Raw genomic sequence first — 25,323 nt, 5'->3', positions numbered from 1 at the left:
CAATACATAAAAAATGTGGGCGGACCTGTGGCCGCCATGTTGGCAACCTTCCTACAGGACACACTGGTGGTGACACCGAGGAGGGGGCAGGCTGGAAACCATGGGAGCCGTGGCCGGTGCGGGCCGGGTGACGGGAGGCTCGGAGGGAGAGGACCCCAGGGCTGGCTTTTGCCAAACGAGAGAAAACGTAAATGAGCTCGCTTACGCTTTGAGAATGATCTGGGAGGAAGCATTATTTCTGCTACTGTAAACGTGGGCAAGTTTTAAATGTTTTCTCTGGGGACATTTTCTTCTGGGATGCCCCAGTCTTTGTATGTGACCTTTGCGAGGTGCTTCAGGCCTGGAGCAGATTGCATTTCATGTCTCAAACTTACCTTCTGTCCCGGTGAACCTTTCTCACCATCGAAGCCAGGGGCACCCTGGGTTGAACAGAAAACAGAAGTGGTAACAGCTCAGAATATGCAGTGACGTTTCCCGGAGGGCACAGTTGTGGCGCCCGCCGTGGACTAAAGTCAACTACTTGGCTAAGCCAGTATCAAAACCATCTGAAGCCCCCTTTTCTCTCCTAGAGGAGACGGGTCATTTTAGGGACACTTTCATGGAACGCATCCTGTCCACCACGTAAAGAAATTTGGAGAAATCCATCAACGGTACAGTAAAAACAGGAAAGCCGGAAAGAGGCCTGCGCTCCACTGCTCTCAGGAGCCTTCGTTCTTACTTTTGGACATTGTAACACATATCCTCTGAGTAGCTGTGGCCCCCAAGTGGTCACCACAAGGCCACTTTCTCTCTTCCTGGCTCTGCCACGTTTCCAGCTCACCTGGGGCTGGGTGTGGCCAGCTGACTGAGCTCTGGCCGACGGAGGGACGTCTGCCCGCGGGCCCAGGAGCGACAGGTGGCCGAGCTTCCTCGGGAGAAGACACCCCACTCCCACCCCTTCCACCCCACCAGGGACATTTCTGTTGGACTCTTAGGGCCACAAGAAGTCAACTTCTTTGTTGGAACCAGCCGACATTTTTGTTACCACTGAGCAATTCAGCCTACTACGAGAAGAAATGTGTTTGAGTTCTGCTCCTGCCCCCGGCCCAGGCGGAGGTGCACAGTATTAAAAACCGCAGTTAGTGGGTGACGATGGTGTGTCAGTCAATGCGGACTCATGATCGTAGCCGACAGATCACCGAGGGGCAGGACGCTGACAGCAGGGGAAGCTTTGTGTCGGAGAGCAAAAGGATGTGCATGGAAAGTCTCTGTACTTTTGGGTCAACTTTGCTGTGGTCCTAAGCATACGGGATTAAGAGGTAGGAACTACTGTGTATAAAATAAGCTATAAGGATACATTGTACAACACAGGGAATCTAGCCAATATCTTATAATAACTCGAAGTGGAGTGGAACCTTTGAAAATTGGGCATCACTATACTGTAGATCTATAACATATGACACTGTATCAGTACCTCAACTACACTTCAATAAAAAATTAAAGAAAAATAAAGTCTTTTAAAAAACCAGACAATACAAAGCAAACGGCTGGCGTAGAAGGCATGGTTTACCCGCACTCCTGAAAAGCCCATGATTCCTTCTTCTCCCTTCATGGAAATGCCCTAGGAGAGAACAGAGAGACCTGAGGGCGCCCACACTTCACGCTCTGCCTGCTCAGGGGTCCATTCTTAGTGCCCCGACACTGGCCGTCCTGCCCTTGTGTGTACTCCAGCTCCGCACACGGTGGAGCCCTAGGATGTCTGCAGTCGGCCTGGATGGCCATCAACCCAGGATGTCACCTGTCATCGTCACCTAGTGACAACCGGCAGGACTGGGCATACGGGGCAGGCATGACCCAGATCAGGGAGGGCAGGGCGATGACACGGCTGGACCCCAGCAGGGAAGCCACCACCAAACCCACCCAGCCCCTCCACGGGGCTTCTTCTCTTTTAAAGGGTTTAGATTCATTTAAAGTTAAAGCGTTGATTAGCTGGCGTTGACCGGGGAATGAAGACATTCTGAAACTGTTTTCTGGAAAACAGCATAAAAAATGATCCTACTTTCTTGCTGTAGACAAATGGATTGGAAAGCAGAAGTTGCAGGTTGTTACAACCCAGACACAGTGTATCATTATGATGGGAACACCGAGAATTTGGGAACCACCAAGTGAGAAGAAGCATCTTTATTCCTCGACTTACTTTTCTTCCTGGTTCCCCCTCACTTCCTTTTTCACCCTGCGCAGAACATGAAAGACAAGAAATGCTCATTAATTCGAGAACAGTAGTATTTAAAATTGATCAGGATTTATGATATGAGGTGAAAAGTATTTTATAAAACTGTAAATAATGAATATAAATGAATTGCAACAAATGACCCCTAACTTTTGCAGCTTTTCAACATTCAAGGGGAAAAACGTGCTATTTCTCCTGGATTTTCACAATACAGATGAAATTGTGTGTTATTTTGGTATGACTGCAAGGCTGTCTCTCTTCTGCCCGTGACTTGCCTTTAGTGGCCTCAGTGGCAGGGGGTGCACGCCCAGGGGACAGCTCCTAATCATAACATTCATTTGAGTGAAAGATTATTAGGCGGGTCCTCTGACGACAAGGCTCATTGGGAATGTGTTGAAACCCCGAGCGAGAGAAGCTTTGGAAAGCAATGTCAGCTTTACGTGATGTAGTTTTCCCACTTCTCTTAGCCTAAAATGGGGAAAGAAATGTAGTGACCAGTTGGGTCCTTTCCCCCATCAGTCCTAGGCCAGCACCCAGGATTCCTGCAGGTCAAGCCTACCCCCTGCAGGCTGGCTGGGCCCAGCCCCAGAACCTACCCCCTCCTGGCTGTGGAAAATGAAGGAAATCTGATTCAGACGCTTGAGCATCTCAGGAGGGATCAAATCTGCTCTGGCCTCACTCCACCCTGGGCTCCTGTCCTGGAACTGGACAGAGGCTCTACCTTGCTGATGGTCAGGTCAGCCCCAGGAGCCAAAGTCCCTCCTGGATCCACCCTGATGGCTCTGTGGAGGCCCCCCTCCTGCCTGGTTGTCCAGGGACGTCCTGCTCTGAACTCAACTGGTCCATAACCGCCCCGTCTGGCCTCACATCAGCCACCTCCAGGCCACTTTCGTCAACGGTCACGTCGCTCATAACAGCCGCAGCTGCCCAGACTGATTTCAACCATGGCCGGGGTCCAGCCTGCACTCTCCTACCCGTGACTCAGCACCCACGCCCCACCTTGACAGATACTTGAGAGACAGGAATCATGTTCTACATTGGGGATCTTTACTTTGGTTCCCGTGACCTGTTATGGTGCGTCTCCCCCGGGGCTCCGCTCTGCAGCCCTGTGAGGTCAGTGTTCTAGCAGGTCAGTGCTTCGGTCTTTATCAGGCACAAGGGAACCTGAAGGCTTAGGAAGGGTAAGTGGTCTGTCTGCGTGAGTGAGTGGTAGAGAAGGGTGTTGATTTTTATTTAGACTCTGAGAGTATGCTTTTAATCAAACAGAACATGAACAGAAATTATGAGTCAGAAAACCGACTTTGATCCAAAAAGCCCACGGTGATGCTCCACGTCGGCAAAACCTACCTAAAAGTAGGTTTTATTTTGCCGAATACAGCATTTGCTCAGATAGCTCCACATCCTGGCATTGAGCTGCGCTCCGACCACTAACTACGTCTATACTAGGGACTTAGGACAGACCTGAGATTTTTAAATGGATTCTCGTGTTGTTTCAAATTCACCCTTATTATCTACAGTGATGTACTGATACACTTGTGTGACTGTGATCAGTGCTTTCATGCATAGTTTGCCAATTTGGCGGTGAGGGCTTTCCCACTTTGAATGTGACTGTTTGAATGAGAGCAAAGAAAGTTACCTTTTTTTCTCCTCCTGTTTTTCGTTCAACTGGGAAAATACATCAATTTTGCTGAAGTCCCTTTACCTTATACTGCTCTGGGAGGATCACGTCATTTTTGGGCCTCTCGACGTAACTGTTGTCTGGTGGAATCCCACCGGGTCCCTGCTGTCCCATGTCGCCCTGTGAATGGTTTAGCAAAGCAGCTGTCTTTACATTGAAAAGACACGACCAAGGTTGAATAAAAGCACAATCCCACCGCAAACTGCTGTTTTTATCTTTGCGTATTACTTACCACATGTACAACAATTTTATACTGTTATAATCATAAGATAAAAATCATATATAGAATAAAATAATCGTAAGGTAAAATTATTTGATTGCTACTTGCATGAAGAATCACTTAGAGGGGACTTCCCTGGTGGCGCAGTGGTTAAGAATCCTCCTGCCGATGCAGGGGACACGGGTTCAAGCCCTGGTCCGGGAAGATCCCACACGCCGCGGAGCAACTAAGCCCGTGCGCCACAACTACTGAGCCTGTGCTCTAGAGCCCACGAGCCACAACTACTGAAGCCCGCATGCCTAGAGCCCGTGCACTGCAACAAGAGAAGCCACTGCAATGAGAAACCCACACACCGCAACAAAGAGTAGCCCCCGCTCGCTGAGACTAGAGAAAGCCCGTGGACAGCAACGAAGACCCAACACAGCCAAAAATAAAGAAAGAAAGAAAGAAAGAAAAAAAAAAGAATCACTTAGAATTTATGCATACAAGCTGGTCACAACTTGGGGCTGCATTTGCTTCTGTGGAATTATCTACTTACGATGAATTTCTATACAAGGAAATTACTAGGTCTGGAGGCTCAGTATCTTGGTGTTTCTTGCCATGTGTTATGCTACTGCTTTCTAAGATTGGTACCAAGACATAAGAAATGCCTAAGAAATGAAGGACCAGTCCAGTTTCACCACTACTTCACCAGTTAAGGGGTTTTTTATATAATAAAGAGCAGCATCTTTAATAAACATAATATCTCAGGACAGCTTTAACTAGCTTTTTTATCATTATCAAGAAACGCTTTTGCATGTGATGCACAGGCGGTGAAACCTTCGATCTGTAACATTACTGGACCACTATCCTTGTGTAATATGCTGATTTCACCTCCAGGAATTAACACAAAAAGGAAGTTACTGCCTTTTCTTTTGCTATTTTCACATATAAACTATATAATACAGATTTGAGCTTAGATATCACATAACGTGAACAGGAGCAAACTGAGATGATGTTATTGGCTGCAGAAAGTGGCCCTTCACAGTATATTCTGAACGTCTGCTAATATTACAGCTAAAAAATACCTAACACTGTTCATCTCCCCTTTACCTATGGGGGCCTTGATGTTATTATTACTATTTTATTATTTGTGGATTATAGACATTAACTTCATTCTCATTCTATCTAATGTGACTATTCTCCTTTCCGCCCGATGATTTCTTCCCAGACTTTTCTTCTTTCTTCGTTATCTTACTATTGTCTTATATTCCATCATACAGGAGTTTCAATTTTTATGAATTTGGATCTTCCAATGTTTTTCTCTTGTGATTTTTTCCTATGGAATTCACACAAAGAAGAAAGTCTTTCCTTGTCACACCTGAGCAGTACGGGACTGCACTGAGTCTGCTGTTCAGTCAAAAAGCAAAATGGGAAGCAAAGTGAAAATGAGTGAAAAACGAGGCCAAGGGAACAAATCCGCTTGGCGGTGGGCACTCAGGTTCTGCAGTGAATGCAGTGGGTTGCGTGCGGCGAGGCTCTGCTTGTGGCTGTGGGTACCCAGCTGAGCTTCTCACACACTTGATCTCAGGGGCTCCTCTCAAAGGCCACGACGCCTCTGAACCTTGGCACCGTGGGGAACTGCAAGAGTCCACGTGGCCTCTTTCCTGCCTTTGAGCCCAGCCCGAGCCGGCCACGCTCCCTGGTCCCTGAGCCGGCCACGCCCCCAGCCCGAGCCGGCCACGCCCCCTGGTCATCGAGCCGGCCACGCCCCCAGCCTGAGCTGGCCCCACGTTGTCTGCTGCTGTCTTCCTCAATCTCCTCTGCATGCCCCATGTCAGAGGACACCACAGGGAAATGCCTTTACTTTCTAGCTGCTGAAGACGGCTGAAGTTACGTGTGCGTCAGAGGTCCGGGACTTCTACAGTCTTACTGATCCATAACCACCACTGGCGCCTGTTTCGTAACCTGACACTTTACAGTGATTGTTTCCCTTGCAAACGGTCTGCTTGCAGAGCACCTCAAGATAAGAGCATAAAACGAAGACATTAAAATGATCTGTCAATATTTCCTAATTCAATCTATTACGTTTCCTTTACCTTTTCTCCTTTTTCTCCGTAAAAACCAAGTCCTCTGTTGCCCTGAAAGATAAATGGCTTCTGTAAGTTTAAAGTCAATAATCACGGTGAAATAAAATTACTTTTTTTTTTTAGAAAAAGAAACCTATTATCTATGTATCTGCAACATTACTGGATAACTATCCTTGCGTAACAGTCTGGCTTCAGCTCCCAGGAACTAACTGATACAAAAGGAGAAGTAACGTCTTTTCTTTTGCTATTTCCACATATAAACTGCGTAATAAACATTTGAGTCCATTCCAGATATCACATAAAGTGAACAGGAGCAAATCGGGATGCTGTAGGAGCTACAGAAAGTGGCATCAGTTACAGACAGTGGCTTCTGAGCATTCACTAACATTAAACTTAAGAGACAAAAACTCCGCGGTTCATAAAAATGATAGTTTTAATACAGCCGTGCTTTTAAGAAATTTGTATTTTGTACTTTAAGCAAAACCTGAAAAATAGTGGAGTAAGAACAGTTATTCTGTCACCCTTGGGAACACTGTGCCATTTGCTTTTTGAAATATATTTTATTGTTCAAATCCTGCAGACCGGGAAGTTGCCTAGTATTGATTCCCTACTTGCGGTCCTGGGCTTTGACAGTCCAGGGCCCCTGCTAACTGCTTCTCTCTCCTTTAATCCTCTGCACCACACGATGAGCTGGGGCATCACAGATGGGGAAGGTGTCATACCCTTGGACCAAAGCCTCACAGCGAACAAATGGTGGAGCTCAGATCTGATCCCAGGTCCTCCCGACTCTTAATCCCGCGTATACCGACTCTACAGGTTAGGGTCGCAGAGCGTTTCCTTGGGTTCTGGCCCCTCTGGACTCAGAGAGCAGCCATTTCCTGCCTTGGATCCCACATTTGAAGATGATGATTCATGCTCTCCTCTGCCTCAGACTTTCTCATTTTGGTTAAATAATCCTAATTTCACAGAAAGATTTCCTACCCTTTTACTGATCTTAGGGGATGGTGTTCTTGGGGTTTAGCCAAACTTTTCATCTTCCTTTTTGCTTAAGAAGCAAAGCTAGGCTGGCGACCTAGTAAGTATTTGACAGATTCATGGAGCTGCCGTGCGTGGGAGGGCTGACCGGACACGATGCCGTAAGTCAGTCCTCTGTTCTCTGATTCCCAGCAGCTCTGCTTCCTTCTCAGGGCCCCTACCCATTGAGACAGAGGATTCTGTGGGGGGGGGCTATCTGATCTGTCTCTGCACCACACTGTCCACCCCCCTCCGATGCCCAGAGAGTTTCTGCAAATAAAAACAAAGCCTTTAATTAATCTTTGCTTTTCCTTTGCTTCTTTCCCACCTGGCTGGGAGCTGAAATCAAAGCACAGAAACGCAGCCAGGCTAGATGAGAACACGATTTGCTCGGGACCCCGAGGTCCCCTGCCTCACGAGCCGGAGTCCAAGTCACCAGGAAGTGACCGGGCGGAGGGTGAGGGCTGTTTGTGCTGCAGCCAAGTGGGGATCTGAGGCGACCTTGGGGCTCAGCTGCCGCGTCCTACATCCGCTTCTCTTGGCGCTGGGCCGTTCCCAGCCTGCTCCAGGCTGCCGGACAGTGGGGAGCCCGGTGGTGGGGACAGCAGCCCTAATGAGCTCCAGCCGCAGCTGGAAGCTGTGTCAGAGGTGATGGGAGCTGGGGGTGAGGTGGGGACAGCCAAGGTCCCCAGGCGGTCACAGAGATGGGGTTTCCGTGGGGCAGGCCTGGGAATGGGCAGGCTGGGAGATGTCCTTGGCCACATGCAGGCCACAGAATGGTCCTGAAAAGTTCGTAATGGTAGCCCAGTATTTCTGACTCACGTCGAGTTTAGACCAAATACTCCCCTCGCCAACCTCCTACTGTTTGTCTTGGGCATTTATCTACCTTTCCCAGGTCACGCTAAACCCTAATTCTGTCACCAGGTTCCAACAAGCCACCTACTTTGCTGTGCTCCAGACAGCTGACTCATCTTTCTCTGATGAAAACAGGATAGCGTTGGGCCTGAGCCTGGCTTGAAACTCACCAAACACAACCCTAGAAGCGGACATCACACTGTGGTACAACCTACCTGTATCCAGGTAAGAAGAGCGCCATCAGCTCCCTACACAACTTTGGTGGCATCTCGTCCCTTCTTGTAAATGAACCCACACGGATAAGCACGAGCTGTCCCTCATTGGTTCTAGTCTACGTTTCTAATCAAACATGCACCACCAGTTGGACTTTCATGTAGCCACGGGAATGCTATGTGAGTTGCAAGCAACAAGCCGTTCAATACATCCACTTAATGACTTCATGTGACCATCCAGGTGCATCATGGGATTTAACCCTGGAGTTTATAACATTGTCTTAAAACCCTACAAGACGGTCCGCATCATGAGATAAACAGTACAGCTATCAACCAAGTAGTTCCGTGGTCAAGAAGGACATACACAAACACGTAAGGCCCCCCTCCCCTTTCCCTCACCATCCCGCCCCCCACCAACTTACTGGCTGTCCTTTTGGTCCAGGGGGTCCAGGGGGTCCCTGCACAAATACAAAGAAATTTGGAAACTGTTTTCTTTATCCCAGGACCCAGATAACATCTGCTGGAAAGCTCTGGGAAAGCCACTCTCTGTATGTTTAGAACACCGGGTAGTATATAGAGAGGTTTCTAACACATTTGTCTCGGCGGGGAGGCAGGGCTGGAGGGGAGAGGGTGGGGGTCAGGCCCAGTTCTCAGGATTTGCTGGCTGTCCACACGCAGCTGTTTCTGGTTTGCTTTTCTGAGTTCAGGCTTTTGACGTGACCCCTGTCCTACTCATGTTTGCTCTGATCCCTTTGCAAGGTCTCAGGCCCTGTCACTCCAGAGACGGCTTCTCCCGGCTTCCTCTGCGGTCCCCCACAGGGCACCATCCTGCACTTTCGGCTGGTGGGCCAGCAAACGTGCACAGACAGAATTAATTGACATCCAGGTCACTCTGCAGGGTTGAGAATCCGCCTGCCAACATCACCATATGTCTTTCTGCAAAGCATTCAGCGTCAATACCACACTTAGGATACAAGTTTTAAAAATGCTTTAGAAGAGCAATTTGTGTTGAAGTACAAATAAGTGGACAGGGCAGGGGGCTGTGGGAGATTTTAATGGTTCATACAAAGACCCTGAGGCTGTCACCTTGGCTAGGGACCCAGTGGGTACAATCTGCTGTTTCACACTTCCCTGAACTGTGTGCGTAAAGCACGACACCCCCAAACCCTGTGGCACATGTGCTGTAAGCCGACAGCTGGGCGTGCCGGAGAGCAAAGAGCATCTTGTCACATAAGCCTCATCTCATCCCCTTCGGCCAGATCTCTCACAGCCACAGCGCTGCTTGGAAAAATGACTGTCATGACACCAGGGAACTGTGCTTTGTAGAAACATGATCAATTATTATTATCATCTTATTATCGACAATTAGAAGGGAATGAATGAGCGCTCCCACCCCCGACTGTTGGTGTGACCGCATCTTCCCAGACACATGCGTGTCCACTGTTTCTCAGTGTGTGTCGAGAAGCTGACACCGCAGCTGCCTCGATCTTGAGCAGTGGTTTCCTCTGAGAAGGGCTCTCTCCCCTGCAGTCAAAAGCGCTCTTTGAGTAATTTAAGGCCTGTTTGTTTATTAACAAAAAGTGAGGGGAAGGAGAGAGTCAGACACCTTGCGGGAACCAGTTCATCTTCTGGTCCTTTGTGCAGCGGGAAGGGCCTGAGGCGGCCAGGCCCTGGGACTCTCCTTCTCCCTCCCCTCCCCTCCTCGAAGCAGGCCCTCCTTCACCCAGGGATGTGTCCTGTCGCACTTTACTCTATTATTTGATTTGCAGGAGGAGGGGACACCTGTAGACCACCACTCAGGTGGGGCACAGGGGCCACTTTGTTAATTGGTGTCCAATGTCTCACCTATTATGATGGCTCTGCCCGGGTGCAGCGCACCTGCTCTAATGGCCATGCCAGGTGTGATGGCCCTGCTTCTAATGGCCATGTCCAGCAGAGCCCATTTCTTCCTTATCGACCTATTGGACTCTGGTCTGCTTTACCAGGGATGACAGGCCCCCGTCAGCTGGTCAGGTGTGGTGCTGGGAGAGCTCGTGCGTGACTGCAAGGGCGCCCAGCCAGCACCGGGTCAAAATTTGACCTAGTTGGCAGTGATCTGATGACCACATATTTTCAGTTCTCATTCTTCAACCTTGATGTCAGCAACGTGTACAAAGGACGACCTGTCTGGTCTTGGCGACCACAAGCATCAGGTTGTATCGTGAGGCTTTCACCAGCGTCTGCAGTTGAAGGAGCCGCATCTCTAGAGGATGCTTGACAACCTCAAGGGCGAGCACACGAGCCTGGTACTTACTGCTCTTCCTGGAGCTCCAACCGGACCCATCTGTCCCACAGGCCCAGGGCGGCCGGGAGGCCCCTAAGGACAGGCAACCAGAGAAGGCTGTTAGCAGAGGCCGACTGGGGCACGGAGTCCGGAGTTCTTCAACTTTCGCTTCGTCTCTTCTCTAATAAAAAGAACGCTTACCTGGAAACCGACCAGCCCGGGCACTCCAGCTTCCCCCTAAATGAGAAGAAATAGTTTTTAGAATTTTAGCTTTTAGGCATCTGTAGGTTTAGAGACATTTTATTGCAATGTTGAAAATAAGTATATAAAGTGTATCTGCCGTCTCAGGACTTGGTGATGTTAATCACCCAGATATCTGGGGTGTTGTGAATGGGGGACGAGTGTGCCCACAGTTAGTGTAAGGTTGAAAACAGCCTGGAGGGCAGTAAGAGAATTTCAAATCAGTTGTGATTCTGGGCTATTCCATCCCTCTCTGCATCCCTCCACTCCAGAGTTCACTTGGAAATGAACTTTGTTAATCGCGAATTTAAGCTGCGGTGCTTGCTCACGCCCCACCTCTACCGACTTACCCTGTATCTGTCGCGGTCCTCACTAGACAGAGCGTAGGGCTCGCCTTTCTGCCCTTTGGGTCCTTGGGGCCCCTAAATTAGCACATAGATCATAGGAAGAAAAACGAAGAAAACAGTCCATTAGCATTCAGTGCAACAACTGTTATTTGGATGATCATGTGTTGCCTTTTTTTTTTTTGGCGATACGCCGCTCCGCGGCACGTGGGATCCTCCCAGACCGGGGCACGAACCCATGTCCCCTGCATCGGCAGGCGGACTCTCAACCACTGCGCCACCTGGGAAGCCCCTACATGTTGCCTTTTATAGGCAATGTCTAGCTCTTCTCACGGCCAATTCCGGTTATTCTGAACACCAATCTCTACCTTAACCACAAGGGTGAGAGTTTTACTTTCATTCTTACCCAACAGCATCTTTCTTACAGTTAAAATGGAAATACTTTATAGGATTTAAATTATTTTCAGAAACTCACGTGACGTTTCAGTAAACAAATCCTTTCCTCTACCACCCTGTTCCTTTTCTTTGTAAAAATACTATTCTGTGTCTTCGTTGGCATTTATGTACTAAAATATCAACACATTCATGCTGAAGCACCATTTGTGGGAGAGATACTGGGTCATCCTTTAAAAATGGAATTGTGTCAAATATACATGATGCGTGAGTACGCACATACACATATACACGTGTTTTAACACCTACATATAAAATCAATATTTCAAAGTGATGGCTATGTTTATTGGTAATGAAAGCTATGATAGTAGAATAGAATAGAATGCAATGTAGCTTATGGAAAAGTTGAATCACATGAAAAACCAGCAGCCAGTGGAGGAAGTGGAAGGCGGCGGTGTGAGCGGGACCAGAAATCCAGCAGCCTCGGCGAAACGCAACGAAGGGTGTTATGGCTGCCCTGCCCTCACCTAAAAATGTTGTTTTTAAATAAAAAGTTTTGCCAAAAAATGTTAGTTTAACCCTGAATTTGCAATATACTGGTGGTAAAGAGGTAGCAATAGAATGCCGAAAAATATTTCAAGATTCTTTGCAAAGACCCCAGAAATTAAATGAAGCCACGAAATAGATCATTATATGGAAGTTCTTCCATTACGAAAAATAAAGTCTATCTTGTACATCCCGGAGAACATCATTGTTCTTTCACGTCACAAAGGATGTTAGAATCTAATAAAGATGATGACTAATAGAGAATTTGGTCAAGATTTAAGCTTTTTAAAATTTTAGTTCCACGATTCCACTGTTATTCACTGTTATTTGAATCGGAGCATGGGAGGAAAGGAAGAAACACTTAGGAGGCTGCAGGAGTGAACCACATGAGCCAAACCCATTACTTTCTACCTAATGCTTAAAGAATGAATCGTGGGCTTCCCTGGTGGCGCAGTGGTTGGGAGTCTGCCTGCCGATGCAGGGGACACGGGTTCGTGCCCCGGTCCGGGAAGATCCCACATGCCGCGGAGCGGCTGGGCCCGTGAGCCATGGCCGCTGAGCCTGCGCGTCCGGAGCCTGCGCTCCGCAACGGGAGAGGCCGTAGCAGTGAGAGGCCCGCGTACCGCAAAAAAAAAAAAAAAAAGAATGAATGGGAACACGGAGTTATGTGAAGGCAGGAACAGCACGCCTAGGTATCCTCAAGCCAACCTCAGCAGGGGAGGCGTGCTTTACCCTGACTGCTAACCAAGAGTGGGGAGCCACGGCTTCCTGGGGTGTAAAGGCAGGCCTGGCATGTGCTCCCGCCTCCCATCACTGTCCTGGGAGCAGAAGGCAGCTCACCCTCTTCAGAGAGCTTTGCTAAGACAACTTCTCAAAGGCATCCTCTGCAGGGCCTCCTGAAAGCAAGACCTTTCACGCATTTCCACCACACAGATTCCAGAGCCAACCCGTGGAATAGCCCAAGCGGTTCCCATACTCACACGGGGGCCGAGGAAGCCGCCAGGGCCGCTGGGTCCCGGGTAGCCTGCGTCACCCACTGTCCCGTTGCAGCCGTCGTAGCCAGGCGGTCCTCTGGGCCCGCCCTGGCCAGGATGTCCCTGGAAACAGAGAAGCGAGTGAGTCCTCAGCCCGCAGGGGTCTAGTTTTCATGTAACTGTGACGAAACAGCTTAAAATCTTTTCAGAAGAGATGTCCCTGGCATGAATCCAAGCGCCAAGACGACTCAAAATGAACCAATGAATGAATGAAAAACGAAGTCATCAAGGGCACTCAGGTGTCCTTCTAAGTGGCAGAGGCGCCTGCACAACACAGTTCTGTTTCCCACGGGGTTTGGTAAGATGTCAACCGTCTTGGGGTTTCTGCTGCTTTGCTTCCTTGGGCGACAGGGAGGGCTGTTTTAGCAGGAACAGAAAAGGGTAGGTTGAAAAATTCTAGAAAACACTCTAGAAGCAGATGCTGCTCGGGGATAGCAAGGGTCAGCTGTGCCCAACCGAATTCTAGATGGAGCTGTACAGACCCACGTCCTAAACGGGTGAGAGTCACACCTGCCGAGGGATCTCATCAGTGACTTAGCGGCAGGTAGAAGAGCTGATTTCCTTACTGACTTTCTTCAATAAGTCAATTGACTTATTGTCGTCTTCAGGAACAGGACTTTTTCAATTTTAAACACGAATAGAAAGCAAGTCAGGTGTTCTGGGATGCCGGGTGGGGGAAGGAAGGCAATGCGATCACATGTGTCTTTCGTGTAACTCGGGGTCAGGCTAGGTCTCTGGGCGTCTCAACCGCGTGAATCTGGTTCTGGAGACATGGAGGGGTCAGGTTAATAATCTACAGTTTATGGACTACGAGACCAGAGCCTGTTTTGCTGTTTCTTTACACGACAGATGTTTAGATATATGATTTCTTATTGTACAATTTCTTTAAAATTTTGGTTTTCTTGACAATAGACCAAATATATATTCCAGAGTGATTTTTGAGGCCAGTGGGCTGTCTTTTAGGTTTACCTTGAGAAATCTGGAAGGTTTCAAAGGAAACGAACAAGCCCTACACAGAGTGCCTGTACCCTGAATGATATTAAGAAATACAATAAGAGAAACAGAATTTTTCTTTTGTTTGCACATTTCTTTGCTTCCGATGTTCAGAGCCATTGCTTTCACTGGTGCCGTCAGATAAGAGATCCAGTAGGCTTTTCAGTCAACCCTCTGGTGGGTCAGAGAAACCCTGATTGTCCCTGTACATCACGAGATACAATCTCTCTGGTATTGGAGAGCCAGCAGCATTTTGGTCTTCGACATAAAGGCCTCGTTTTTAGGGACCTCTAGAAGCTGACCTTCAAATTCAGAAATCAAGCTCTGCAGGTGTTCTCCTCATGATGGTTAGGATTCCGTGATGCCTTCATTAAAACGTACCACTGAGTCCCTTACTCTCCTCCTGAATGATCCGTCTGCTGTTGGTCTTTCTGACATGCTTAGAATCGATCTAAGTCATTTGAAATTGCATGCCAACCTGGTCTTAGTTTGAAATTGTCCTTCAAAGAAAAATTTCAATTCTGTTGAGCTAAATGTCCCTCTTGTGTTCAACATCTAATTAGGTCCATTTCTGGACCTAAGAATTTATGATACAATTCTTAGATTTACTGCACATCACTTTCTATATTCGACTTCTAAACAGCTAAAACTGTCAGGTCTTTCAAACTCTGCGTCCATTAGGTGCTTACGTACCGAAAGTGGCATTTACATTAACTTACTGTGGAGCATCTATCAGACTTCGGCAGTTAAAGAGACTGTTTTTAGCAGCGCTGACATTCTGTAAAAATGACCCGTTATCTGTACACCATGATCACCCCTCCGTATGATGACTATTTCCTCCCTAATTTGCGAAATATTTGCTTCTGATATTAAATGAGTATGAAGTGGAAAAACGAATGAAAACATGATACAGATCAGTTACACTATTTTCCCATAATGTCACTCCATCTAAGCTCGGACTTCTACTTCCAGAAGAGACCACACTGAGGAATGATCCAAAGAGTCCAAAAGAGTAGGTTAAAAACGGGCGATTTCCTTTGAGGCAGTTGGTAGGGAAATACTTTTGTTATTTGTTTAACCCTTGAAATCTGCGGATTCTTCAACTCTGTCAATTTCTCAAGATTCTGACTCATGTGAGAGTTATTTCCTGATTTGCTCACAGCTGTGTGTTGTCACTGATGTGTCTGTTCGAGGCCTCACTGAGGTGACACAGAGGATCACCAGCCATGTAGGTCTCACGTCTTGGCAAGTGTGGCTTCCTTTCCTTCGCTCTGCCTTCTGCTGCAAAAGCCTCCTTGAAGGTGGAGCTAAAGATCTGAAGGAAAAGCAGGAATCCCCTGTGACTGCTGTCCGCTCGTGCCCTCTCCCTTTTCTCCTGCGATGGAGCAGGCCCACTTGTGTAGCCTGGGGGGTTGAGGATTCTCTCCCTCTGTGTGTGTGTGTGTGTGTGTGTGTGTGAGCGCACACATAAGTGTACAGGCACGGTGATAGACAACATGTGTGTAGGGTAAGGGCGCAGACATCTGCGTGTGTGTGAAGTTCCAGCGGCAGATGTCCTTAAACTTCAGCGGTTAGAGGGATGGGGCAGGTCTAAAAGTGCGATAAACACATTTATCCCGGAGGCTGGGATCTGCAGGAAGCCGGCCCTGGGAAATCTGCTCCTGGGTCCCGTGAAGAAGGCTGTGAGTCAGGCTGCTTTGTTTATTTTCTTATGCCACAAGAAGTAAAGTAAACTAGGTTAGAAAAACACATTTGATTGCGTTTTGAGATTTTCTCATGGACAAAGCATGCCTTCCGTCTTCTCATTTATGTGCGGTAACTACCAAGCACGAGCTTCAGGACAGCCCCGCTCTTGGCTGGACTGCTTTCTATTCAGGTGGTTCTGGAGTTCAAACAAAATGTTCAGACTGGCTTTTTAAAGCACGTCTGTGCAACACTGCAGCTTTTTACTACAAGACAGTGTCCAGTTTTAGCAAAGTAGCCTCAATTCTGAAGCCAAGTCCAGAAGGACGTTTACAAAGCAAACAATCTGTCCAATATTTGACTGGATTCCACGAGAAAAAAATACGCACATGTAGCCCCATAAGTTTTTTGTTATAAACAAGAAAGGGGGACCAGCGAGACATGTGTCTGTAAGTCATAAACGTATTGTTTTGCACGTGTACAGTGTTTTAAAATTCTAATCTTATGAAAAACTTACGGGAATTCCGTCGGCACCAGGAAATCCAGAAACGCCTCTGGCTCCCTGTAAAGAAGGCAAACAGACTTAACGATGGCCAAGACGCCTCCACCCTTCAAACAGCGAGAGAAATACCAACAGTTACTGTACGTACCACGTCTCCCTTCGGTCCTGTGATGCCGGGAGCCCCCCTATCACCCTTGTCACCTTTGCGGCCTTGCAGTCCTGGGAACCCTTGTAAGCCGGGGGGCCCGGTGTATCCCTGTGGGCCCACTGGCCCTGGCTGGCCCTGTAGAAACAACACACGTTCAGTTTCCACAATTCATAACCGTGCACGAGCATTTTCAACCATGTTGCTTTCAAAGCTATGCTCTTCATTCTTGAAGAGCTATAATCTTCAGAGAACATTACATGTAAACCACCACCTTCTGCCACAAGAACCACAAAGCGATTCCTGGCTAACAGAGAAACCATAGAGTTCAAAGGGAAAAACATTAAGTGTGAGGGAAAAATGATCCTAAATTACTACAGCGATGTTATGGTGAAATGCTAATACTGGGTTGGGATGAAAGAATAAACTTACTTGGCTTTAAAAAAAAAGTCCTTTCAGTATGAAAGAGAGTGCCAATCAAATTTCTAAGATTTTCTCTCCATCTCAGTATAATGCATCCAATAGGTACGGACATGGAGCTGGCATCCAGCTATCAAAGTGGTCCCTGAATGTTTATGTGATTAGAGAATCTCTCCTTCTGTTCACACACACACACACACACACACACACACACACACACACACAGTGTGCGTGCATGCACGCACAGAGAGAAAAAGAAAAGGTTTCTGAAATATATAAAATGTACGTCCGTATCCATCAGGGTGGCTATTATTCTAAAAAAAGAAAAGACAAAATTACATGTTGGCCAGGATATGGAGAAATTGGAACCCTTGTGCTCTGTTGGCGGGAATGTAAGTGGTGTGGTCATTGTGGAAAAGAGCAGGGTGGTTCCTCAAAAAATTAAACAGGATTACCTTGTGACCCAGCAATTCCGCTTCTGGGATAACACTCAAAAGAATCGACAGCAAAGACTTGAACAGATCTCTCTACACCCATGTTCACTGCAGCATTTCCCACAATTGCCAAAAGGTGGAAGCACAGTATCCACTGACGGATGATGGACAAACACAATGTGCTCTATCCACACAATGGACCATCATTCCCTTTAAAAAGGAGGGAGGGCTTCCCTGGAGGCGCAGTGGTTGGGAGTCCGCCTGCCGATACAGGGGATGTGGGTTCGTGCCCCGGTCTAGGAGGATCCCACATGCCGCAGAGCGGCTGGGCCCATGAGCCATGGCCGCTGAGCCTGCGTGTCCGGAGCCTGTGCTCCGCAACGGGAGAGGCCACAACAGTGAGAGGCCCGCGTATCGCAAAAAAAAAAAAAACAAAAAAAAAAGGAGGGAAATTCTGACACAGGCTACAACACGGATGAACCCTGAGGACATTACACCGAGTGAAATGAGCCACAAAGGGACAAATCCTGTCTGATTCCACCAACATGAGGTCCCTAGAGGAGTCACATTCATAGAGAAGAAAGTACAGTACAGGCGACTAGGGGCTGGGGGAGGGGAAAGGGCAGTTAGAGTTTTATCGGGACAGAGTTTCAGTTTTGAAAGATGAAAAGTTCTGGAGACGATGGTGATAATGTTTGCACAAAATGTGAACACGCTTAATGCCATCAAACTGTACAAAAATGATTAAGATGGTAAATTTTATGTGACGCGTGTTTTGCCACAATCAAAATACAAAGATTAAAAAGGGGGATCTAGCTCACTTATTATTGGAACTAATTTATGCATTAGTTCTATATGAATATTTTTTGTTAATTGACTTTATTTTTTTAGAGCAGTTTTAGGTTTACAGAAAAATTAAGCAGACACTGCAGAGTTCCCAAATACCCCTCTGCTCCTCCAACTGCCCCCCACTCCCTCACAGTTTCCTCTATTATTGACAACTTGCATTCGTGTGGTAAATTGATCACAACTGATGAACCAATATGTTATTCACTGAAGTCCAAGATTGTAATCGGGTACAACTTCTGTATTGTACATTTCATGGGTTTTGATGACAGTAGAATGGTGTGTATCCAACATAACAGTATCATAAAGAACAGTTTCACGACCATAAAAATCTCCTGTGCTAACGCAATACTGTTATATTTTAATGAACCTCCCAGGTTAGCCCCAATTTAAAAAAAATCCCCAACCAACTGACTCCGGCTTGACTCCTCCTTAAACGCGTGGGCGCTGTTTATTCATCACAGAGCCCTTCTCTGCCAGGCCCATCTGCTCTCACACTTCAAATTCTGGTCTTGCCTTTAGATTAAGGGGCTTCTGAGTCGGTATTTCTAGTCTTCTCTTTCATTGCCTGTAAAGAACCTTTCTTATATAAACTGTGCAGCTAAGACGTTTGTCTGTCTTTGCAGAATGTTTATAATCTGTGCTTAACATCACACACCACTGACAGGGAGTAACGTCAGATGCGGCACGAGGTGCGGCCTTCATGTCACAGACAGAATCGGAGGGAAGCGCGTGGGGAGACCCTGCTGCCCCTCCCTTTAGATGTTGGACCCCAGGCATGAAGGGAGCAGTAAAGAGGTGTCTTCGGGGTGGAGGATACAGATGGAGGTTAAGATCCCGCTAGATGGCTTAGACCTGCCCTGAAGCTTGGGCCCCCGGCCTCCTCAAAGGGGAGATCGGGGCTCCCTCAGGGCCAGGTCAGCGTTTTAGGGATGGTAGATTCTCTGCTCTCCCCGCACGAGTTCCAGAGAGGCCAGTCTGTGCAGAAACCAGCAGATGCTCCCCTGGGGTAGCCTGACCACACGCATCGTGTGTCACGGCAAAGCCAGCGTATTTGAATCTTTGGAGAATGTGAAAAAAGTGGTTAGGAGGATTGTGGTACAAGACGGGTAGCCCTGACCTCGGACACATGACATCCCAGGCTCATCCTTTTCTAAGGTCTTGGCATGATACATTTGTTGGAAGTTTGGGGACAAACATGCTTTTTTTTTTTTGCGGTACGCGGGCCTCTCGCTGTTGTGGCCTCTCCTGTCGCGGAGCACAGGCTCCGGATGCGCAGGCCCAGCGGCCATGGCTCACGGGCCCAGCCGCTCCGCAGCATGTGGGATCTTCCCGGGCCGGGACACGAACCCGCGTCCCCCGCATCGGCAGGCGGACTCTCAACCACTGCGCCACCAGGGAAGCCCTGATTCAGATTTTATGGCTCTTCCTCAGCTGTGCTCATTTCTGTTTTGTCTGTGACTGCAGACCAGGCCTCTACGCCTCAGAATTCCCCTAACCATCGGAGGCCCCTAGCTGGTTCGTGCTTACAGGGAGCAACCTTTGGGGGATAAAATGTTCCTCATTAGTACCGTCATTTTTATTGCCCATAATCTACATCTCTTCCAGGGGGTGACTGTCTAGCGCCAACTAGAGGGACCGTCTCCCATTAACCCAAATGGGATACGTGCGTCTTAGTGAGGAAAAGCCTCACCTTGTCTCGAGTTCATTAACCTTTCCTGATTCCCTTTGATGGGGAGAGTGACTAATGACATCATGGTCTCATTTTCCTCCCATTGTCAGTAAACTTCTCTTTAACTTTTGTTTCTCGGATGGGAAGTCTGACTTTGGGAATAAAACTCTAGCCTTTCCTTTTCTGGAACACGCTCTCACTTTTTTCTTTTTATGGAGGTGAAATTCCCATACCACAAAACTACCCATTTTAAAGTGGCTTCAGGTATATTCACAATGTCCTCTCTCTGTCACCTCTATCTAGCTCCAAAATACTTTCATCACCCCAAAGGAAATCCCATACCCACTACCATCCTTCTCATCCCCCTAACCTCCAGCCTCTGGTAACCACCATCTGCTTTCGGTTTCTATGGGATTTACCCATTCCGGATATTGCATATGAATGGAATCATATGTGTGATATATGACCTTCTGTGTCTGGCTTCTTAACATTATGTTTTTGAGGTTTATCCATGTCGTAGCATGTGTCGGTACTTTATCCACGTTTATGGCAGAATAAGATTCCACCGTGTGGAGAAACCAGTTCGTTAGTTGCGGACGGTGCTGCTATGAACGTGCACACACCACTATCTGCTTTCTATACTCACACCTGCTTTCAGCTCTTTTGGGTCTATACTTAGGAGTGGAATGGCTGGATCACACGGTAACTTTGTTTAACTGTCTGAGGGAGAGAGTGCCAGGCTGTTTTCTACAGCGGCTGCCCCGTTGTACATTCCCACCTGCAATGTGTGAGGGTCCTAAATTTCCCTACATTCCCACCAACACTTGTTATTTTCCATTAAAAATATATATAGCCTAGAGGGTGTGAAAATGGCCTCATTCTGAAGAGCTCATCTTGAGCTTCTGACAGATGAACTATTTCACAAAATCCCCTCTAGCTGCGGCTCTAGGGAAAAGCCGGGAAGAGCCTGGAGGGAATCTGAATTATTCCCTCATCTTCCAGGACTGGTCCCTCAGTCTTGCTCTCAGTGCAAATCCTGCGTTGCTGGGACTAAAAGGGCCCTTCTGTCAAGGTCTGAGGACCCTGGTATGCATGCTTTGGTCATCAGGGATGAGATTTCCCCTAGGATATCCTGCCCACCAGGGCATCTAGGGTGTTTGCAAAGAGCAGCTGGAATGATGAGTAACAAAAGGGATTTTCCTCTGTACTAATCATCACCCTTATCAACTTCCAGCCTCAGACGAAAAGTCCTGATCGGAAAAGTTATTTCCATCTCTTCCTTTCTTTTTGTAATAAGTGATGTTAAAAATAAAAATTAACCCCAGAAGGAATAGGACTGTAGCTTAACTGTCTTTGCATAAATTTCTAAAGCTCCTAAAATTCCTGCAATATACTTGACAAAAGTATTTCCACAAAATACTTCTCAAAAGCCAGCAGACATTTGGAAAGGAGCTGTAAGCCCATGGGCTCTGCCCCCCGCTCACAGAGAACTTGATTCATATAGATGTGTCACTTCCTAGGAAACGGGATAATGGGAGGATCCTGTACTCCTGTATCTTCTGGGATGAAGCGCTACGAAAGGGTTCAAAAAATGGTTTCTCTCATTTTTACCCCCAGGACAAGTGTATCAGGTAGGTATCGCCCTCGCTTGAGAGGGGAGACAAGCGGGGTCTGGAGGGTTAGGGTCAGGGATGACTGATGCATTTAGGTCTCGGCAGGGGTGGAGTCCACCTTCCACGCCACCCTTGCTGCTCGAGTCGAGGTCCATGAGCTGCATCAGCGCCACCTGGAAACTTGCGGGAGATGTAGATTCTCAGGGCCACCCAGCCCTCCCGGGGCAGCACTGACCACGATACCAGGCGGATTCTTTGCACAGTGAAGTCTGAAAATCCCTGCACGCCCCCACCCTCCTTCCCCTCCTGAAGTTTTCATGGAAGGAGGCAGGTATGTCTTCATAAGAAAACTCTCTTAAGCGTGAGGTTGCATCTCAGAAGAGAGGTCGGGCTTCCTGAGCTGGGCAGAGAAAAATCTAATAGTTATGTTTGTTGAAGACTATTTCTAACAAAGTTTTTTTGGTCTCATGCTTCAGTGCAATGGCAAGAAGGAACCAACTTTGGTCACTGTTAGGATGGAGGGGTGCACACGCGCCTCTCCCTTTTGGACATCACTCCTGGAGGATGCGTGGGACGTCCAGGGTTCGTTTTGGAAGCTGGAGGCTGGACGGGCTGAGAGTATGAGTCCGGGCTTGAGCGCACATTGCTTAAATACCGCTACTGTGGAGGGAATGCACTTCAAGTCCCGAGACACTAAGCTTTCATGAACTTGGAATTTTCACTTCTGAGAAAAGGGGCAAAATAGATCTGTGCACAGGCTGAAGACCTCTGCAGCTTCAGCGTCAAAAATAAAGGCAGAAGATGGATATCACCAATCAAGGCCCCGAGAAATCACACCTCACGTGCAGAAAACCCCAAGGAGGTACCCGCTGCCATCCAGCTTACTAGCCTTAACACCCGCACTGGGAAAGGGAGTAAAAAAGGGAACGACAAAGAGAAACGTTTCCAAGGATCAATCCTGCTTCACTGCACATCAGGACTTTTAATCTACGGTACAGTATTTTCCTGGTAGAATAAGAATAAGCTTTTCATGCCTTCCTGGCCAACATCTGAATAGTAGGAAATCCCTTCTCCTTCCTAAGTGTACTCTTCCTGTCTCGCCTTTTATGGGCTCTGGGCGCTCCTCCAGACACCCACATCCTCTCCATCCCCTGGCGGCCCCTCCCCTCCCGGCCCTTCCTTCCAATGCTGTGGCTCTCTGTGACCTTCAGGGGATTCCAGACCAAGTCCCAGCTCATTCCGTGAGCTGTGCACACACATCTGAGAACTTATCAAATGGCCCAAAGGGCTGAAAGGACCTTTTTTTTAGGATTCAGGAAAATAATTTGTTCGTCTAAATTTTAGAATTAGTCATCTTTCTTAGGGATAATCGTTAGCATTTGTGAGCAATTTCTGATCGCCTGGCAGAGTGAAGTTACGCCCTCTTCCAAGCTAAAGATAATGTGAAGGTTAGTATTGAACTGTATATTACACATATAATAACTATCAGTAAATAGGGCCAACTGCCTACTCCAGGGAAAACAGACAGAGCTGACGCTAACTCTGCCACCTTTTCCCTTCGCTTCTTACTAATATATAACAAAACATCAGGACTCTGCCCTGGGTGCTACTCCAGATAAAAGAGTTCACTTATTCCTCAATAAGAATTATATGGCCTCCTGGGAATCCTGCTGTCCTGCTCTCCGAAATTATCTGACACAGATTGTAGGGCGAGTGTTGATATAAGGGAAACAACATCCATATGTAAAGAAACAATCCTTGACCCTCACCTGGCTCCAGAGACAAACATTTATCAGTCAAAATGGAATGCAGACCTAAATGTAAGCGCGAAGACTGTAATACTTCTAGAAGAAAAGCACAGGGAAGAATTTTTGCGACTGGATCAGGCGAAGGTTGCTTTGATAAGACGTGAAAATCGCAAGCCATAAGAGACAAAAAGTTGATAAGATTGAAACATTTGATCCTCAAAAGATACCGTTTAAAATAGAAAGCAGGCCACACGCTGAGAGGGAAACAGTCACAAGACACATACACAGAATATAGAAAGAGTGCCCAGAAATCAATAATAAAGAAAAGAACAACCTGACTGAAAAAATGCGTAAAAGATCTGAACAGACCCTTCAACACAGAAGAGATACAGATGGAAAACAGGCACCTGAACGGGGTTAAACACCATCGGTCATTAGGGAAAGGCAAATTAAATCCAGAAGAAGGTGTAGCCGCGGCTGCTGGAAGGGCTGACACACCCACCCAGAGAAAACTGGCAACGCCCAGTGCTGCGAAGGATGCGGAGAAGCCGAAGTCTCATCACTGCTGGGGACGCAGACCCGAGCGGCTAAAGCCAAACACACACTTACTAGAAGAACTTTAGGCAACGGTTCCTAGTGGTTCAACTTATTTCAGCTGAAAAGTGGAAACAACCTGAGTCTCCATCAGTGGATAAACAAACCACGGTCCATTCAGGAAATGGAATACTACTTAGCACCACAGCCATCCTCTGTGCATGACGGTGAGGATGGATCTCCAAGGCACTGCACTCAGTGGAGGATCCAGACACAAAGGCCGTGTTCTGTTCGCCCTGTTTATGCGATACTGTGCTATGATCCCACCTAGGGGACACTCTAGAGACAGAGAGCAGAGAATTGAGTGCCAGGCCTGGGGGCGGAGGGAGAGGACAGACTACAGAGGGCACAAGGAAACTCTGGGGTCGTGGACCTGTTTTATATCATGACGTTGGTGGTCGTTACATGGCCAGACACATTTGCCAATATTCACGGAATTGTACGTAAATTATACCTCAAGAAACTTGACTTAAAAACAAACAAACAACAGAAAAGGGGTCTTATGGAGGCCAAGATTAAGAAGATCACCTCTGCAGTTCACAGGCAGGTTGCATAGGACCAAGTCCTTCCTTCTAGTACATTCTTACAAGTGAATTTATAAACTAGGTATTATTTAGAAGTGGAAGAAGAGAGGATGCTTGTAAAATGACGTATTAAAAACATCTAGCAAGGTGCTTCTGAAAAATGTCTGCCTGTGAAATGAAGAAACCGGAAGAAACCAAGACGGACCTTTCCTTGTGTGGAAGCTGGATCCTGTGGGACCCTGGCAGGAATTAGGACCGTCCTCCCCACAGCCCACAGGACGGCAGGGGTGGGAGTGGGTCAGGACCAAACCAGGTTCAGAAGCAAAAGATACACCTAGGATGTCAAGCCTTCCCTTATATGTGGCTGTCATAACAAACAAAAACAGAGGGTGTCACCTGTAATAAGATGCTATTGGGGAGTTTATCTGAAATGATTTGACTTGGAAAGATTCACATTTTAAAGCAAAGGAAAGACAGATTCTCTCTTGTTCTCCATCCCTAGGACCAAGAAGTCTGCAAACTGTTCCTTATTCTAAAAATAGGCAGCACATGGGCAGTCGAACACAATGGCTTCAGCCCAACACGAGGCTGAGCTTTTTAGAGTCTGGATGTGATCTGCCTTGGCACAGTTCAGAAAAGCTGGTTTTCTGGAAAGGCCTTCCATTGCCTCTGTGCTTTGTGGCAGTAAGTACATTTCATTTGCCTAAAGACGAAGCCTTGCCTAACAGACAGACTGGACTTCCTAAGCCTCTTGTTCTCCAGGAAGGCGCGGAGGTAGGTGGTGTGGATGGGCTGAGGGCTGCAGGGAGCAGAAACGGTGGCCAAGGAATGGGCTGGAAGAAGCCGATTCTGGGGCTCTGGTGGTCAAGCTCCCATATGTGGGAAACAATGAAACGCTCTTTCTAACTGAGCAGCTGACAGCACGGAGACAGTATCAACAACCAGAGTGTCGCCTTGACGTCATCATGAGTTATCACACAGGGCGGCCCCAGGCTGTGCTGACGTGACTAGAAAGTGACAGCGACAACAGGAGACAGCTCTGGAGTCCCTGGGATTATAAGAAGCTGACGCG

The 25,323-nt window shown here is 47.6% G+C and overlaps 1 protein-coding gene across 2 annotated transcripts in view; it reads right to left on the bottom strand.

The window, feature by feature from the left end:
- COL4A2 (collagen type IV alpha 2 chain) overlaps positions 1 to 25,323 on the bottom strand; it is a 176,592-nt gene that overhangs the window by 45,814 nt on the left and 105,455 nt on the right. For both annotated transcript variants that reach the window (XM_033843344.2, XM_073795406.1), the window contains exons 5-16: positions 16,404 to 16,538; positions 16,271 to 16,315; positions 13,024 to 13,140; positions 11,111 to 11,182; positions 10,722 to 10,757; positions 10,551 to 10,613; positions 8,680 to 8,715; positions 6,186 to 6,227; positions 3,912 to 4,007; positions 2,177 to 2,212; positions 1,550 to 1,600; positions 375 to 419 (exon numbers count right to left, since the gene is read on the bottom strand). In XM_033843344.2, coding sequence (XP_033699235.1) covers positions 375 to 419; positions 1,550 to 1,600; positions 2,177 to 2,212; positions 3,912 to 4,007; positions 6,186 to 6,227; positions 8,680 to 8,715; positions 10,551 to 10,613; positions 10,722 to 10,757; positions 11,111 to 11,182; positions 13,024 to 13,140; positions 16,271 to 16,315; positions 16,404 to 16,538 — 774 coding nt within the window. The remainder of the gene's footprint in view (positions 1 to 374; positions 420 to 1,549; positions 1,601 to 2,176; positions 2,213 to 3,911; positions 4,008 to 6,185; positions 6,228 to 8,679; positions 8,716 to 10,550; positions 10,614 to 10,721; positions 10,758 to 11,110; positions 11,183 to 13,023; positions 13,141 to 16,270; positions 16,316 to 16,403; positions 16,539 to 25,323) is intronic.

This window comes from Tursiops truncatus, chromosome 18, assembly GCF_011762595.2.
Source record: "Tursiops truncatus isolate mTurTru1 chromosome 18, mTurTru1.mat.Y, whole genome shotgun sequence".
Classification (NCBI taxonomy): domain Eukaryota; kingdom Metazoa; phylum Chordata; class Mammalia; order Artiodactyla; family Delphinidae; genus Tursiops; species Tursiops truncatus.
The sequence above is the reverse complement of the archived record's forward strand: the minus strand, read 5'-3'. Positions and strand labels throughout refer to the sequence as shown.